Source organism: Papilio machaon, chromosome 19 (genome assembly GCF_912999745.1).
Source record: "Papilio machaon chromosome 19, ilPapMach1.1, whole genome shotgun sequence".
Classification (NCBI taxonomy): Eukaryota; Metazoa; Arthropoda; class Insecta; order Lepidoptera; family Papilionidae; genus Papilio; species Papilio machaon.
This window is the reverse complement of record NC_060004.1, coordinates 5,426,125-5,443,528: the sequence shown is the minus strand read 5'-3', so window position 1 is coordinate 5,443,528 and position 17,404 is coordinate 5,426,125. Positions and strand designations below refer to the sequence as shown.

Sequence of the window (17,404 nt, the reverse complement as noted above, 5' to 3'; positions counted from 1 at the left end):
AGGGATGACATAACGTAATACAAGTCAGTGCAGTGAATTTTTTAGGTAAAAAAAAATCTTGTTTTTCTTCTAAATATTCAATTGTAAATGGATGTAGTTATTTCGTTTCTATATGCCTTATATACAGTAATATACTAAAACCGTTTATATACTTGCCTAGCACCAAATTTTATACTAATTAGCTTGCAGACTGATTAAATAAATTGTTGACATGATATCACTTTATATATAAGTAATTTTTAAATATCACGAGCAATAATTTAACTTAAACATAAGTTTATATATAAATCGTTAATAATATTAAGGTTTTTAAAAAAGATTGAGCCAAAATCGTACCGTACGCAAATATGAAAACACTAGCAACATTAAAAAAAATGTTTTTGTTATTTAATTTAGTCAATGATTATGGCAACATTAATTGCTTAAGCTATGACTATCTTATAATATATCAAGCGTAAAATGAAAACGTATAAGTCTATTTTGACAAAAAGAAATTACCGCTTAGAATATATACTGTATTAGTTGAGATTTTGTTAGAAGACCAATAGGAGTTTTGTAGGTTAAATTTTGATTTATGGTTTATCAATTCTAAGAGTATCAAAAAGTGCGATTAAAAAAAATATGTTCAAAAAAATAAAAAAATCGCTCCAATCGATTCTCTATGGTTTTGATGGCCACTCGCATTTGTATGGATTATGTTATCTGTGGTTTTTGGGCGCGTTCGGATAATAGTATGTTTCAGAATTCCTTTCGCGCCAAATGTGTATAAACGAAATTATTGTAATTTTAATTTGTAGTTATAATTTTCTAATTAGCTCCAAGGTAATTGTTAATAAAAAAATTTAGTTACTTTCAATGACAACTCTGACTAAATACGTGAACCGTAACTAATTTATTGAAAAAAAAAATGTTTTTTTTTTCATCGTTTGTGTCAATTTAAGATATTTAATAATGAATTTTAAATACAAACGTGATTTAGTAATTCTTTTTTGAAGGAGTGTTCTAAATATTTTTTTTTTTACTTTTTAATTAATCATAAGTGTTAATTAAAGGGCCAGCCTTTCAACTTAGTATTGTTTAGTACAATTTAATTATTTGTCGAGATAAAATTGTAACTTAGTGACTGATTCTTATGATTCACGACGACTAGGAAGTTGTTTAAAAAAATAATAAAAAAAGTGTTAAGTAATCGATGAACAAAATTAATAGTAATTTAATGAATGGCAACATTGAAGGAATCGAAAAGATTCTTCTATATAAGCCTCTGGTGTGAATTTTTTTTCGTATTTTTTTTTTCATGATTTGTAATTTCTTAAATAGGCTGTCCGGTAGGAGTTCGTTATTTTTGTTATTTAGGTTAGGTTAAGATTGTATATATTTTGTAAAAAGATTTAAAACATTAGCTAAATTCGTCATGTCTGTTTTTAACTACCTTTATATATTTTTTTTATCAATGGATAACTTAAGCTACGTATATAAAAAAAAGGCTTTGGCCATAATCTTTCAGAACATAGTCTCTGTAAAATGGAAAGGAGTAAAAGGTTTATATCGGCCAAGTTTCTTAATCCAATTGTGATATGTGAATTTGATGTCAGGTTACAAAAAGGTTGTATAACTAAAATATATGTCTAAAAAGTTTATTTTTTGTTTTTCCGATTTTAAAGCGACCACATAAATTTATTGAGTCAACAGAAATAACATACATTTTTTTTAAGTTATGTAGAATTGATTATAATTATTATTTTCTAAATTGAAACGAAAGTTTTTTTTTAGTTTTTCTTTCAAGAATTCACAGTTACATAAATTACATTTTTATTTTGAAAATTTACTTGTCCCCTCTATATGTCCCTATTCTTTATAATTTTGAAAAAAAAATATTCAACAGTTTGTTACTGCATAAAAAAATACAATGTAAGTAAAAAAATTATAGTAATTAGCGAATTAATTATGCATTTAACTCGAGTATTATCAAAAATATATTTTACAACTTTATATGCATCGAACTTATGTTCTTCAATACCGAATTTATATAATATACTTACTACATAGTATCTTGATATCTTGTGTGTAGAATAAGAAAAAACAAAGTAAAAATCGAAAAAAAACATCGTTTCTATCGAATTTCCACAACAATAAAAAAACTCAATTTAAAATGAAAATTGCATGTTGCCTTCAGAAACCTAAAGCTTTTTTGCTATTGTTCATTTTCCTACTATTTATTATAATTTTTTATATTTGAGACGTAAAAATTAGACAAAATAAAAACTATATCCAATATATTTCTTTCTACATACAAGATTATAGAAGATTTCTAATTAGTTTATAAAAGGTTTGAATCAAATGAGAAAAGGTAAGGAAGTGATTTCTAGTGTAGGGATGGTATAAACAAAGCTTCGCGCAAGCTTGGTTTAGAGTAGGTGGTTTTTAAACATAATCGTGTAATCCTGGATGCATTATTAACTTATTATGGTCCCCTTTTAAAAATTTAACCCAGTTATAAAACGCTATTTTCTATTAAGTACTGACTCAGTTACTGCCGTTGACTGGTCGTTATTTGAGACAATATCGTGGATTTCTGTCACTGTATCATATTTTGGAAAAGCGACTTTAATTTTTAACTTTATAGTCAAATATTAGTGTTAACTTGAAAACTATTAGTGATTTAGAAATTTGTGACCACATTGAAGAGATGACTTATGGGAACCTTATATTTTTTAATTTAGTAAAGTTGTATTTCTCCACCACATTTCTAGTATCTGAATATTGCTCGTGCGTAGAAGCTTTATTGATAGCTTCGTGACGTCACGAGTTAACTGAGTTGATGAGCGCGGTTATAGTGAGGGGTGGGTGTGATCGGCAAAGTTTTTGCGCGCGGATAATAAAATATTAAATTTGGACACAAACGTTAGTTTTAGCTTTTTTATGTAAGTTATACACACCGTAAGTTGATACAACTTAGTTTCGGTGGTGATTTTTTTTCTCTTTAAATACAATTAAGTAGGAAATTTTCAATCTTTACTTCAGCTTGTCTTTGCACTGAATTTTCACAATTTATAACAACATTGTTTTAAATCTCAAAACTATGTTTTCTTTTAAATTGATAAAGTATTAATTTTTACAGTTCCAAATACTAAAATGATCGTAATGGGTGTTAATGTATAAGGCCTAATGTTGGATATTTTATTATCGACCACATAATCTTGATAAATATTTAAAATTAAAAAAAAATCTTTATTAGGTATGAAGAAATCATTTAAGGTTGAAGTATCGAAGTGGATGATGGGACGGCTTTGTATACTGCCAAACTTTAGGGCGGCTCGCAATTTCTAACTATATGGTGTGCCGAAAACGGTATTAGGTAAAAAGGTTTTCAGATATCTTGGCTCTTGGTTCTTAATTTGAGCGAGTTACTCCGCGGAACACGATTTTGTGCAACGTGACAATACGGAGGAGAGCTCTGCGCAGTGCGTCTATGACTGGGCCGCCAAGATATTTGAAAAGAATTATATCAGGGAGACATGAAAGGACGCGGGGTAAAGATTTACTCACCTGCAGTGGTATATCCGCCATAAAGTTTGAATAGTAAAATACATTTAGTGTGCTCAAGCCTTGCGTATAACGGATGCATTGTACCTGCGCCCGCCAGCCAGCCTCGGCCCGTTCTCGAAAAATTCCCAAAGATATTCGTTCTGAATTTATTTTTCTAGAAAATCACCGGGGAGAATGTTTACTTGTTGTAAATATAGTTTGTAATGAAATAAAAGCATTCTTTCTGATGTCGTCTTTTAATTCAAACCGACCCCTATTTCTATTAATAAAACTAAGTAACCTGTACTTTATTTGGCATTTTATTTATCGGTTAAGTTTATTAGAAGATGTGTGAAACACCAGACTGATTAGATAAGATGTTAGTAGGTTATTCAGGACTTTACTTGGAATAAATGAAACAGGATCGTGGTCACAAAATCAGTCCAGCTGTTGTGTTGGGTAGTTCACTGACGGGTGTAATTTTTTAACATTTGGGAACTTTGTAGTTGGCGCTAGCATCGCACTGTCAAATGGCATGTTATGAGGTTATAAAATAGTTAAACACTTTTAAAAACGTAAATATATTTCAAACAAAACATCGACTTCTAAATATTAGGAATGTATTTGGAATCTAAATAAATTATTAAACATTTATTTGGCCTCTTCTGTTTTCGTATTTTTACAAGAATCACTTGACGTATAATTAAATTATTTAAAAACGGAAAACAGGTACTTTTTTACAAGAATTTGTGCAATATTCTTAGTCATTAGAATTTTTTTACTATATTATATGTGTCATGTTTGACTCAATTTAACAAATAAGTTATGGATTATGCTAACTAAATGCTTTTAAAACATCAACAAAATATTACTAAAATATCTCCACAAACAAAATCAAAGTTATCAAAAAGAATAAAACATCTTTTACAACTTTCTTATACAAATAAAACAATTACATTCAATAAATAGGTATTTGTTTCATATTTCTATTGATTTTTTTAATAAATTCAGTCAAATTAAGTATTTGCGTGAAATATTATGGAGAGAGCAATGCGTTTTTTTTTAAAGGTTTTTGTAGCTGCCAAAAGTCAATAACTAAAATATAAAAATAAACTTTTAACTATACTTAGTAAAATATGCAATTATTATGTCACCGGCAGATCGTGAATCCCTCCTATTTATGATTTGCCCAGGGGTTGCATTGACATCAGTGCTTTTTAGCCCGCGGCATTTTGTTTTTTTTTAATTGAATTCGACAAAGAAGGGTGGCAGACAGAAAGTCTATTTCTGCTTCCTAAGCGTCTACTTCTCTGTTAAATCCATCTAAATGTCCCATCTTTATAAAAAAAAGTTGGAAAGGGAACGTGGACTTAAATGAGGTCTCCAGCAAGCACAGTCATTAGACGAAACGCTTGCGACTGCATAGAAATTGGTAAAAGCCGAAGAGTCGCGCTGATGAATGACGGATTTTTACAAATTGACAAAACATAATTTTGTACATTAATTCAACATGTAATTTTCCTATTCCAAATTTGCCTAAGCAAATTACAAAGTAACGGTATTCGCGATTTGCCGATGACATAACTAAAATCAATATCCGTTCATAATATTTCAGGCAACTTGTCGTTTGTTAGCTTCAGTAACTTAATCGTCGTTTGTAAAAAAAAGGTTTTTATTTCTTCTTTTTCATCTGCTTAGCTTTCTTCTTTTCCTCCCGTTTCAGTTCTTTGTCTTTTATTGACTTGTACAATTTGTAGCCGAAGAATACTGAAAAATATAAAATTAAAACATAATTTTATATAAGTCATATTTAATGTACATATATCATCAATCTTATTTGTGTAAATTTTAACGATAATTCCTAATTATACATTTCGTAATGGATTGCAAAGCTTCGAGAGATGTTTTGTTATTGATTTTACATTAGAGTAAGTACAGTAGACTTAGGATTAGAAATGTATTTATGAAACTAATTGTGAAATATAGACTGAAAGAAAAAATTCTCAGTCGCGTCGCAGCACTGAATTATCACCACTTTTACATTTCGAATTACCTTATTTATATTTTTACCGCAATTACTAGAAATAAGAGGCATCAAATCTTTACATACAAGTTATATTAACAGTCAAAGATTTTAATTCATTTCCCACTTGAGGTCTGATTCAGTTAATTGTTACCTTTAGAGCTATAAATTAATGTTTACAATGTTGAGAATTAAATAAAATTTCACTGAATACTAATACAAATTTAAGCAAATAATTCTGCAAATAGCATGTAAAAATTATTAAGTAATGTTCGTGTTACATTGTCACTTCAATGTTTTATTACAAATAATTGTTATTAGTTATAAACACATACCGATAAGTATTAATAAAAACAAAGCTGCAAGCCCGTACAATACCACTTGTACATAAATAGCCCGGCTGATCGCTGCGTCCACTCCGCTCAGATCAAAAGGAGTATTATCCAACTTAGCCTGCAACTTTGTTGCTAACGCATCTTTCAATTGATTCGCGAATAAAACCTTTTCGTCTTCAGGCATATCGTTATATTGTTTCATAACATCTTGTAGTTTTCCTCTTATTTCTTCGGATTCCTCGTCCTCTGGAGTCATGGCTACTAAATTCTGTAGTAATCCTAATACATCCATATTCTTGAGAGAATCGGATAGCTTTTTCGTAATAGCTTTACCGATTTGAGAGCCTACACCTCCTTGTTGTTCCGCCATTTTCTTTGATAAAAAATATTTTAAGATCAAATATTGCTTTTATTTTAACAAGAGTTTTGTAATTGAAAATAATGCTGCTTTTGTCTAAGATACTATGCAAGCATAGTCAATGGACTAGTAATATAAATTATAGATTAAATAAACGTTATATTACTGTCGAAAAACTTAGCTTTGTTTACAAGAGTTCCGGTAAAAACCATCAGAGATAAAGATGCGATGCAGTTTTAGGGATAATTCTGACACTCGTTTAATTTATCGAAATTATTTCAATGTCCAAAATCATCTTTTGACACTTGGATTTTATTTACTTAGTAACGTTTGTAACTACAGGGTAGGTAGTTAACTGTAATTATTCGATAAGATTACGTTTACAAAGCAGGTGGGTAAGATATAAATCAGAGGAAATTAATTGATAACTCTGATTGGAGGCGCAGCTTATGAAGAATTAATAATAAAGTATTTTTAAATTAAAGAATTAATTATTTAATTACACATTAATTTTAAGAGTGATATGATTTCGAATCCATAGACTATAAATATGATATCTTTGACTTGATCTTGAAAAAAAAAAACTTAAAAAAAAATTATCACACCAAGAAATTCAAACTAAGTTTTCACTACACTAAACTATTTTTTAATCATATAGTTTGGTAAAAAAATGAAAGAATTACAAAAAAAAAATTTTTTTCGTAATTTAATTAAATAAAATAATTATAACACAACTCACCACGTCACTTAGCGAGCACCTTTAGATAAACTGTTTCGTTTAGCGAAGGACACTGATTTATCATCACTGTGCAACAATATCGCGACCGATTTAATTACGTATGAATATGTCTATTGATAAACGTGATTAAAACTGTTAAAATTTTGTTACAATTGTTATTAACAACACATAAAATTCGTAAAATAGATAGACGCATAGTGAATTAACATACCCGTAGTACATTGAATCTAATATTATAAATACGAATGTCTAGATGGATGGTTGTTTGTTAGAAGGTATCTCGAGAACAGCTCAACGAATCTCGCTTAAATTTGGCATAGATGTAGAACGTAGTCTAGAAGAACACAAGCTAATCATTATTTCTTTTGAATTCCGCGCGGAATAACGCAAAAATAACAATTCTAAAAAACTGCTCCACTTCAGTTTTTTTTAATTTATAGATTATTATTTTCCATTAGGTAACATAGATAGCAATAGCAATTTCGCTTTCTTTCAACATACGTAATTGCTGAATGATTAACAATTATCAATAAAATTGTTTACGCGGCTCCAGGCTACGTGTCCACAACGATTTTAATCGTTATCAATGTTATGTAAGCTACATTAAGCTTTGATATCGTAAACCGAACTTAACCTATATTATTTTATAATACATTTTTTTAACACTATATTTTTTTAAATACATGCATTAACACTTTACTACACTTGGCCTAGGCAGTAGAATCTATTCTATCTATTTAAATTAATCAAACATATTAAGCTTTAAGTTAAATAAAAGCTTAAAGATGACGTCATACTTCTACAGTGTGTAAAAATAACATCGTGGAATAAACATGTGAGTGACTGACAAATGTCGCTAATGAAAATTTGTAAGACTGTCTGTGTTCCTAAGCGCTGATTCTATAATACACATTTAACGGCAATTCGAATAGTGACAGATTGACTATGTTTCAGTGAATCCAACCATTGCACACTTAAAATTGTGGTTAAAATTGCGCGTACACCACATTTTTAAACACATCGGTCATAATGTTTTAAACCAATAACCAACAACCACCAAAGCTACACTTACAGAGTACACCGAAGATAATCAGAACGAACAGGATACCAAGGTATGTTCCACTGCCGTAGCTTCCGAAGAGTTGAGGCACGTTTCCTGACAGCATACCTCTGAGGTTCTCTTTCATTTCTTCTTCCATCTCTGATTGTTCCAGCATTTCTAGTAACTCTTTCCTTGAGGGAGTTTTATCACCGTCAACAGTTTTTAGCATCTCCTCCAATTTGCTCAGACTATCCATATCCACGTCCATGATTTACGTTGTTTACTAATATAACGAAAAGATATAATTTAAAGTCGATAAAAATAAATAAAAAATATACTGTTATAGGAATCATAAACCCGTTTAAAAGGCGAAAAAAATAACATACATATTGGACAAATGTCTAATATTAAAACCACTATCTTGTGTTTGTTTTTACTAACGCTTAGAGCTTATATTAAATAACGTTCATAAATGCATTCTGTACGTTTTTAAAATGCTGCCACTTTAAATTATAATAAATGACTCAAAGAAGGTAGATTAAAAATATAGATATAATTATTTACTTACAGCAAAGTCAATAATTCTCACAAAATCCAATTGATATCGTATAATACACACGTTTTACATAATACGAATGCAAGCGAACACATCGGGAGCTACTTCGCTCTTATCCATTATCTTTGGCCCATAATAAAATAAATAATACGTGTCGATACACGTGGAACAACGATGTGCTTGTAGTATGGTACAAGTTATAAGCGATAATTATATTAAGACTAGCCGTCAACCGCGACTCCGCGCAGGATAAAAAACTTAATTAGTAGCCTATGTGTTCTTCCAGACTTTATTCTACATCTATGCCAAATTTCATCGAGATCCGTGGAACCGTTCTGGAGATTCCTTGAAACAAACAAACATCCATCCATATATACATTCGCATTTTAGTATGATATTCAGTGTCACAACGATTTTTATGAACACGGACAGCGAGGATACAGCAATGAAAAAAATAATTACATACAGGTGTCAAACTGCAGCCTTCGCATGTAATGACAGGAGCGTGTGGACTGCATGTTGGAATGAAAGACGGGTTTGATGATGACTTGTAATATGAAAGTTGGTACAAAATATATGACAAAGACGATAAGTATGTCGGCGCGCGGAGTGCTGAAGCGCAACTGAAGGGTACGGTGCGAGGGCGCACGAGGCGGCGGGTGAGATCTGAAAGGGCCCACCGCGCGGCTCCTAGGACGCAATATGCACTGAAAATACGGACTATACAGTGTGCATTGCAAACTCTGCCTACATGCTGTCATCTGCATAATAAGTATACACTCATTGTTCACCCAGGAGTAACACAAGGTTAATGACTCAAGCCTTGTAAATACACAAGAACTATACTACAAATTTTAAATAAACGAATTTTAAATAATTACCAATCCCCAGGAAATATAATTTTCATCAGCTCACTACACATCCCCTCTAAGGGGCTTGGTGCTTACCCTAAGTTAGGGGTGAGCGAGGTGACTAGGCCACAGTTAACCATGCTGGCACAGTGCGTGTTGGTTAACTTCACACATTTCACTTCACACACTTCATTGAATTTCTTATCAAATATGTGCAGGTCGGTAGGCTTAGGAATTATAATTTAAATATGAAATGCCTGGATCCACCAATCCTCTCACACTTATAACTTGTACCACAAATATAATTATATTGTATTTTTTATTACACTTGTGTACACATGTAATATCATTGTTTACCTTAGTAGTTGCAAATTTTGATAATTATATTAGTCAGTAGTAATATATCATTTTTGTTAAAGTCCTATTTAATACAGATCTAAAAACATACCACACATTTGACTTATGTAGGGTCTATGTTCAACTTAACTGAGAGTGGTTTTTCTAAACAGAATCAGAGATAACAATAACAAAAGACAATTATGTTTGTTACCTAATACGTTTTGGCTGTTGAAATTCAGTATGCCACTTTAATCAATTTAAAATTATATTTATTGCCTGAAGAACATTACATTACAGCAGCGGTTCTCAAACTTTATTGACTACGGAACCCTTTTGGAAAGTAGTTTTTGACCGAAAATTATATTCTAGGTGTGATTATTGCAGTAATTAGAATTTTTTTATTCTATATTTGCTTCGCTCGTTCAGTTAGTGTCTTAAACTTTTATACATAATATTAAACTTCTAATGTTTTTTTTTTTATGGAACCTTAGAGTACCCCTTTTGTATTTTCTATTACAATCGGAACCTATATTCGTGGACGCCCCAGAAAGGCTTCGCAGAGCACACTTTGAGAAACGCTGCATTACGGAATATATTATTTTAACATGTTGATAATGGCTTATCCACTAAGTATCCATATCTTACTTTAATCTAACATTATCAAAGCGGTGATAGTTCAGTGCGTAGACATCGTATTTACTATAAGTCGTAGTTTAACGTTTGAATCAATATTGGTATCACCAATGAATTGTTTTCGGTGCAATTTATGATGATATTTGCTCTCGATGAACGCGAATAACGTTTAAAAATTTATAATGACATAATATAAATCAATTCTTACCTGTTAGACTGATAACAACTACTCCTGGTATAATAAATACTGAGTTGGAAAATGCATGTTCCAATGGCCCGTCTTGGCCACCGCTTAGATCCACCATAGTTAATAAATAGTTTTGTATAAATAAATAATACTGTAACGGTTCGTAGGTTGTATAAATAATTAGATCATGAAGTAACGAACCATTATTCGTTTTCTATTTAGAAAAGCGGCAAACACATAATTATCCTTCAATAACAAAGCAAACTGTCAACTGCTGTCAACTGTCAAAATCAATAAATCATTTTTGCTTTAGAAGTTTTTTTTTTAATTTATTAAGGCATTGGAAATCGGTGTCCTTAAGTCTGACTTTTGAAGTTAGCAAAATGGTATTGCCAGTAAATGAAAAAATAGTTAAAAATACATCTCATTTGCTTTTTTTGCTAAGAAAAAGTAAAAAAAAAGATAATAGACCTCCTATTTAGGATGCTATGCAATGAATTACATACAATCGGCAAATAAATTTTTTCCATAATCATCTTTTGGCAGTTTTTTATTGAGGTATATTTGAAACTAGTGATGTACTTCCCATTTCTATTTCTTATAACGTTATGGATGATTTCTATTTACCCATTTATTACCTTGTCATTTTTTCTGTTTTATTTTAACGAGCTTTATAAGTGTTTTAATTATAAATGAAGTGTGTAAATAAAATATCAAGCTATAAACACTAAATTTATTTATCCAAATACACAATTATGTATATCTTTTGGCCTTATGAGTAATATTAGTGTACATAATACCTTAAACATATTTCCACTAATGAGACAGCAATACAACAATTTATTACGAGCAATAATATACAAATTTTATTTTTTTTCCTTACAAATTAGAAGAGTAACCGTGACATTCCACCGGCGTGACACTTGAATTGTCACGTATTGAGGTCTCTGTTTTTTTAAAGAAAATAAGAGGGACAACAATATATGTTAAAACAAATGTCACGTCAGTCGAAATCGACAGTAATAATAGTTATTAATATAAAAAGTTTATGGAATGTAATGACCCTAAGCTTCAATGCCATTCGTATACAATTTATAAAGCATTTTAAATTTATTTTTTTATATAAATATAGTTTTCTTGTTTTTATTGTTATAAACATAACATCAGTCGTTTTTGAATAAATTCACGATGTATAAAATTTTTATTTGAAGTCCCTCAACTTGAAAAGAATTATCACAGAATAATCTGAGGCGAACTTCAAACTTATAAATTAATTTAATAAAATTTCTCTCAAAAAGATATTTCTTTATGCTTTTATGAATATTTTTATTTCTTTAAATTATGATTTTTTGATAGATAAAGGCACTTAAGAATGACATTGAGCATAAATTTCAAAAACATATCACCAATATATTTATTATAGTAAAAAATATTAGTAATGTTTCGTCACATTACCGGCTATGATTTCGAGATTCATATAAGAGCTAAAAAAAGGATATATAAAAGTTTATTTAATTAGATATACAATATTAATATTATCTACTATCACGGATTCAGCAAATACCTTTGTAACCTTTGTAACATGGCAACACACTTTAAAAAAACACACCTAATCATCGTTTTAGTTCACATAATACTTAAAATTATTTTTTTAATAATTAATTCATTTATACCGAAAAATATATTGCATTTATTTATACTAAATTATGTGAACTAAGACAAGGATTATTATTGTCTAGACCTTTGCCTATATTATTTTTTTATGAATGAATATGTTTTTTTTTAATTCTTCTTCAGGGGATCCAAGTTGTCTATTGAAAAATCTTCGTTTCCAAAACTGATCCCTCGGCTGAATCCATCCTGGGGACAAAAAAATAAATATTAAAAAATGACGACTTAGGTGTTATAATTCCAGTTTTTAACAGTTTAGATTTTTTTGAGTTAATTAGTAAAATATATTTACTATTTATTTGTTTCAAAATTTTAATAAACAATTTCTTTGTCTAATTAAACTTACCACTCATTAATCTGTCAGGAATTAAAAAAAAAACTAAATTAATGTCCATTTTATAATGTATTAAATTATTTAGATTTGTTATAATTACGGTTGTATTATAAGTATTGATACGCAAATTTTCGTAGACTTCTAATTGAAAGATTAATTTTATTATTTTACTAATGTATGGATAAATGGATGGATGTTTGTTAAAAATATATCTGAAGTAAGGTTTAACGGATCTTGATGAAATTTGACACAAATGTAGAACATAGTCTAGACGAGCACATAGTATAGTTAATTTTTCTTACTTTCACGCGAACGTAGTCGCGGGTGACAACTAGTTTAGTAATAATTAACTCACCTTCATCTCTGAAATAGTTTTATCTAGGAATCCGTTAAAGCTGCTATCAAGTTCCACTGTTTGTTTCTCACTTAAGTTCCCAAATCCATTGAATGTATTACCAAAACCATTACCGAAGATATTACCGGTCTTTTGTGTATCAAACGGATCGTATCCGGTTAATCCGTTCGTGAACGTATTGGAGTTAAAGACCGATGTTTGTAGATTAAAATCGCTTATATCGTAGTTAGGTTTGTTTGTATTTTGTACTGTGAACGGAGAAGTTGCTTGTACTGTTTGATTCGGGATAGAAAATGGCGTAGAACCGAATAGATCGTTGCCGTTTATTGGTGACATTTGTTGTGTTTGTCCGTTTATTGGTGAAGCGACTTGTTGTGGTGATGTTTGACGCTTCGATGCTTTGGGTGGTGGCGCCACTGGAACATAAATATAGTGACGTCACGAGATTGCATTTTTTTATGAAATGAGAATTTTATAACAGAAGAAAGCGAAATTTCATTAAATAAATGCTTTATATATTAACTAGCTTTTACCCCGGCTTCGTCTGGGCGGAATAAAAAAGTGCACACAAGATAAAAAAGTTCCTATGTCCGTCTCCTAGTTCTAAGCTACCTCCCCATCAATTTTCAGCTAAATCAGTTCGACCGATCTTGAGTTATAAATAGTGTAACTAACACGACTTTCTTTTATATATATAGATAACTTATTTATTTTGTTAATGACTACAGTGGAACATGGATAAGCGAGGGTCCAAGGTCCTTATGGAGGTCGTCCGTTGGAACCGGAAAATGTCTCTCTCTTATTCAGGTTAGACTATATTTTAGTTTAATTTATTTTAGTAAGTGATATTTTATTTAACTTACATAGTGGAGGTGCGGCAGTTGGCGGGGCTTCAGCGGGCGCCGCGAAACGAGACGCGGGCTCTGACTCGAACGCTCGAGGATCGAAGTCTACAAAAATAAAGATACCTTTAAATTTTTTATCATTTTTTTTTTTGATAAGAACATATCATTTGTGTCTGAAATATGTCATCTCGTGTCTTTACGTAATATCAAGAAAAAAATATTGCATTTGCGTTGGTGAGGACAAAAAAAAAATATTTTTTTTTAAATTTTTTTGTCTGTATTTCTGTTCGCGAAGTTGCGTTTGTTCCTGGTAATCTCCGAAACGGGTAGATCGATTTTTACGGAACTTGGACGTGAAGATAGCTGATGTACGCGAGCATGTTATAGCCTTTTTTAAAATTCTGTTTTGACAAAGTCGAGAGTGACTAGTACAAAATAAAAAACAGGAAATGTGATCTTAGTATATTAATTATAAATACATACCGCTATCGGAATCAGAATTTAGCAGGAGTCCTTCCAGCTTCGTACCTACTACGGGATTCTTACTTGACAGATCACCAAGGAGTTTACTGGAGTAGAAAATTAAACTCAATTAAAACTAAATTTATTCAAATAATCAGAAGCTCAGAAAAACAAAGGTAAAATTAAACTAAGAAGGAACATATTTTTCTGAACTAACTGTTGGTTTCTGAGACTAAAATCCCCTAAACGTCTTCCCTCTCATTATTTTTGACAAAACAGAGATAAATCTATATATATATGTAAAAGAAAGTTGTGTTAGTTACACTATTTATAACTCAAGAACGGCTGAATCGATTTGACTGAAAATTGGTGGGCAGGTAGCTTAGAACCAGGAAACCGACATAGAAATTTTTTTACCCCGTTTTCTATTTTTTATTCCGCGCGGACAGAGTCGCGGGTAAAAGCTAGTAATATATGTTACATACAGGGACTTTGGTCTCAGAAACCAAATCAAATTAAGGGAAGAAGCAACTCGTGTACAATAACATGAGAGGTGTGAAATGAGATGACAGACATACCCAGTAGCGAGGCTGGACTTGCCGTTGTGTGCTGGCGGCGGTGTGGCCAACAACAAGTTGTTGTCACTAGAGTTGAATGTGTCCGTTGAGTTGTTGGACATGGCGTCCCCACCTACAAATATTACACATTTTTTTTGTTACTGGTAACATTGAGACATTATTATATCTATACATAATGTTAACAAACTTCAGATCGGAAAATAATGAACCGAATTAAAAAAAAAACACTGTTGAGAAGCTACACTATCCCCTGGTTTTTTTGTTTCCACGCAGACGAAATCGCGGCTAACTTTTAGCTATTTATAAAAAAAAAGATGCACTTGTATTAGCTAATAATATTCGATGGTAAATATTAAAAGGGACTTATTTATACCGTTATCAGAAGTTTTGTTCCCGTTCATCGCACTGAATCCATTTGCCAGAGTGAGAGATGCAATCTGTTTGTCCAGCTCTTGCGGAGCTTTGAACTCAGTGATCTCTGAGAGGCTGTTGCGCGCTAGGTATGCAGATAGATCGTCCTTGTACGTTATCTTTGATAACTCCTGGAAAATAATATTTATTTATCAGTATTTTTAATGTCTTTTATATCATTACATAATTAGTTGGAATTACGGTTGAGTAGTTGAAAAACTATAATTATGACAAATGAAAAATAATTAATAAAAGATTGTAATTTGTAATTTTCAAAGAATTGTAATTTTCAAAGAAATTTGAAATACAACTTTCTTTACGCAAAATTTCAAATAGTAAGATTTGCTAATATAAAATGAAAGGCGTTTTAAAGTTAACGGTTAAAATTAATTGTAAACTTTTTATTGAATAAATGAAATCACCTGTAATCTATTCTTGTAGACGTTCATCTGTAGCTCCAGCTTTCTGTTCTGCAGCGTCAGCTTTTGCATCTCAATGTACTTGCCATTATCGTTTAGGAACCGCCTGAAAAACAAAATTGTTGCAAATTTTATTTTAGGTTAGTTTTCATTTTTGTAAATTATTTGTTTTATCTGTTAATATTTAACGTTTAACAAAGAAGGAATAGATAATAATCCTATCCTTAATACATTTTTAATAACCCAAATATCAAATGTTAAGAAAGTTTAAAAAGACGGAAGTTTTGAGTAATTTCCTTCATAATGTACTAACTAACAGAAAACATCATACTGTATACATTTTAAAAATCTTGCATATTACCTTTATGTCGTGGCTTATTGGATTAAACATTTCAACATAAACGCAAGACAACAAAGAAATATGAAAATCTTGTGTAAGTAGCATTAAACTTTGTTATCACGTAATGTATGCCTAAACTATATGAATAGTAAATATCACGTACAAAGATAACACTAATTACTTTCCCTTTACTTAGTTATGTGCGTTAAAATTATCGATGTAAGTAAATAATGTACGGACAATAAATTATTCATATAATTTAATTATAATAGCCAATTAATAGTTCGTTACTATTTCTTTATCTGTAAATTCGTATTCCGCTAGACTCCGCAGGGGCACTGCTACGCCCTTAGATCGTTCCTCTAAGGAACTCTACCCTTAAAATGTCCAAAAAATAGATATTATTATTCAAGTTATTATTTTTTGAAATAAAACATGTACTGTTCTTTTTAAAAAAGACAAAAAAAGCAATACAATTCATAGGCCCCGGCGAGATTCGAACTCGCGATCTCCTGTTTACTAGACAGGCGCTTTAACCAACTAAGCCACGGCGCCTTGTTGACATGCGGTCGAAAATAGGCATCTTTTACCATTTCAAATCAACTATCGAAGAAAATAAACATTGTTATTTGTATTTTATTTAGCTTACTCTGATTTTCTTTAGTTTATTGACACAACTGCTTTCCTATTTATTGTACGGGCGTTAATTTGTGTTTTAATAAATTTTAAATCATAAATACCAACCTGTAGGCTAAATCGAAAGCTTGTCCAATAGTCAGTGTGATCTCTGAAGCTAGTTTTGTTGATACAAACACGAAACATTCGTGTTTCTCCACACTGCCGCTGTCATGGCCGTTCATACCGTTGACAGTGCTGCCACCTTTCGCGATAAATGAGAAATATTTTTTGGCGCCTTTATCATCCGCGCAATACGATATCCGATGTAGAGGGAACTGGTATAAAATGTTGTTCGATCTTGGCTCCTGGAAATAAAAGAATATTTTTTTGTTATCAAAAATGTTCAGTGTTTCGGCAGTGGGAACTTACATAGTAAATATTGATGTATGTAACGTAACTTATTTCATAATTTTTTTTATATCATAAGGAGGCAAACGAGCAAACCGCCACCTGGATTCGCCGCAATAGCGAGGCGACCGTTGCCCATAGACATCCGCAAATGAACCGTACGTTGCCTACGCGTTGCGTGAACGCGTTGCCTACCTAAAACGTATATTATAATATAATGGGCTATGCTATGGCTAACGGCCATATTCCGTATTGTAATGATCCCTAAGTTCCTAAGTTTAGATTTAATATGAAAAAAATAGGCAGTAGGGAATGGCTTAATATGTCTACATCACTCAAAGACTTTAGTGTGGTAGGAAGAAAATATTTTAA

At 31.1% G+C, this 17,404-nt stretch overlaps 2 protein-coding genes and 1 non-coding gene across 5 annotated transcripts in view; all 3 read right to left on the bottom strand.

Annotated features, from left to right (window-relative positions):
- Nucleotides 1–4,559: 4,559 nt before the first annotated feature.
- On the bottom strand, nucleotides 4,560–8,779 carry LOC106715217. Of its 2 annotated transcripts, none has more exons than XM_014508450.2 (3): nucleotides 8,594–8,779; nucleotides 8,056–8,308; nucleotides 4,560–5,295 (listed from the first exon to the last, which is right to left on the bottom strand). In XM_014508450.2, exons 2-3 carry the CDS (start codon nucleotides 8,291–8,293, stop codon nucleotides 5,201–5,203), a joined length of 333 nt encoding a protein of 110 aa, XP_014363936.2. In that variant the 5' UTR covers nucleotides 8,294–8,308; nucleotides 8,594–8,779; the 3' UTR covers nucleotides 4,560–5,200. The 2 variants fall into 2 exon arrangements, with proteins under 2 accessions (XP_014363936.2, XP_014363934.2); XM_014508448.2 differs by lacking the exons at nucleotides 8,056–8,308; nucleotides 8,594–8,779 and adding exons at nucleotides 5,887–6,259; nucleotides 6,984–7,082.
- A 3,522-nt stretch (nucleotides 8,780–12,301) lies between these two features.
- The window catches only part of LOC106715206 (PTB domain-containing adapter protein ced-6), a 48,872-nt gene continuing 43,769 nt past the window's right edge, over nucleotides 12,302–17,404 (bottom strand). The window contains exons 4-11 of one of the 2 annotated variants that reach the window (XM_045682445.1): nucleotides 16,751–16,989; nucleotides 15,670–15,772; nucleotides 15,210–15,378; nucleotides 14,837–14,948; nucleotides 14,280–14,365; nucleotides 13,815–13,901; nucleotides 12,952–13,367; nucleotides 12,302–12,451 (exon numbers count right to left, since the gene is read on the bottom strand). In XM_045682445.1, the coding sequence (XP_045538401.1) occupies nucleotides 12,374–12,451; nucleotides 12,952–13,367; nucleotides 13,815–13,901; nucleotides 14,280–14,365; nucleotides 14,837–14,948; nucleotides 15,210–15,378; nucleotides 15,670–15,772; nucleotides 16,751–16,989 (1,290 nt within the window). In that variant the 3' untranslated portion in view covers nucleotides 12,302–12,373. The remainder of the gene's footprint in view (nucleotides 12,452–12,951; nucleotides 13,368–13,814; nucleotides 13,902–14,279; nucleotides 14,366–14,836; nucleotides 14,949–15,209; nucleotides 15,379–15,669; nucleotides 15,773–16,750; nucleotides 16,990–17,404) is intronic. The other variant, XM_045682446.1, reaches the window with a different exon arrangement.
- On the bottom strand, nucleotides 16,488–16,561 carry Trnat-agu. The gene has a single exon. It is a non-coding gene; the product is annotated as a tRNA-Thr (tRNA).

Bases quoted from the DNA above. Each gene is read 5' to 3' on its own strand.
- LOC106715217 (XM_014508448.2), bottom strand. From the start codon at position 6,256: ATGGCGGAACAACAAGGAGGTGTAGGCTCTCAAATCGGTAAAGCTATT. The intron at 5,296-5,886 runs GTATGTGTTTAT...TATATTTTTCAG, and splicing joins GTTTTTATTAATACTTATCG to TATTCTTCGGCTACAAATTG.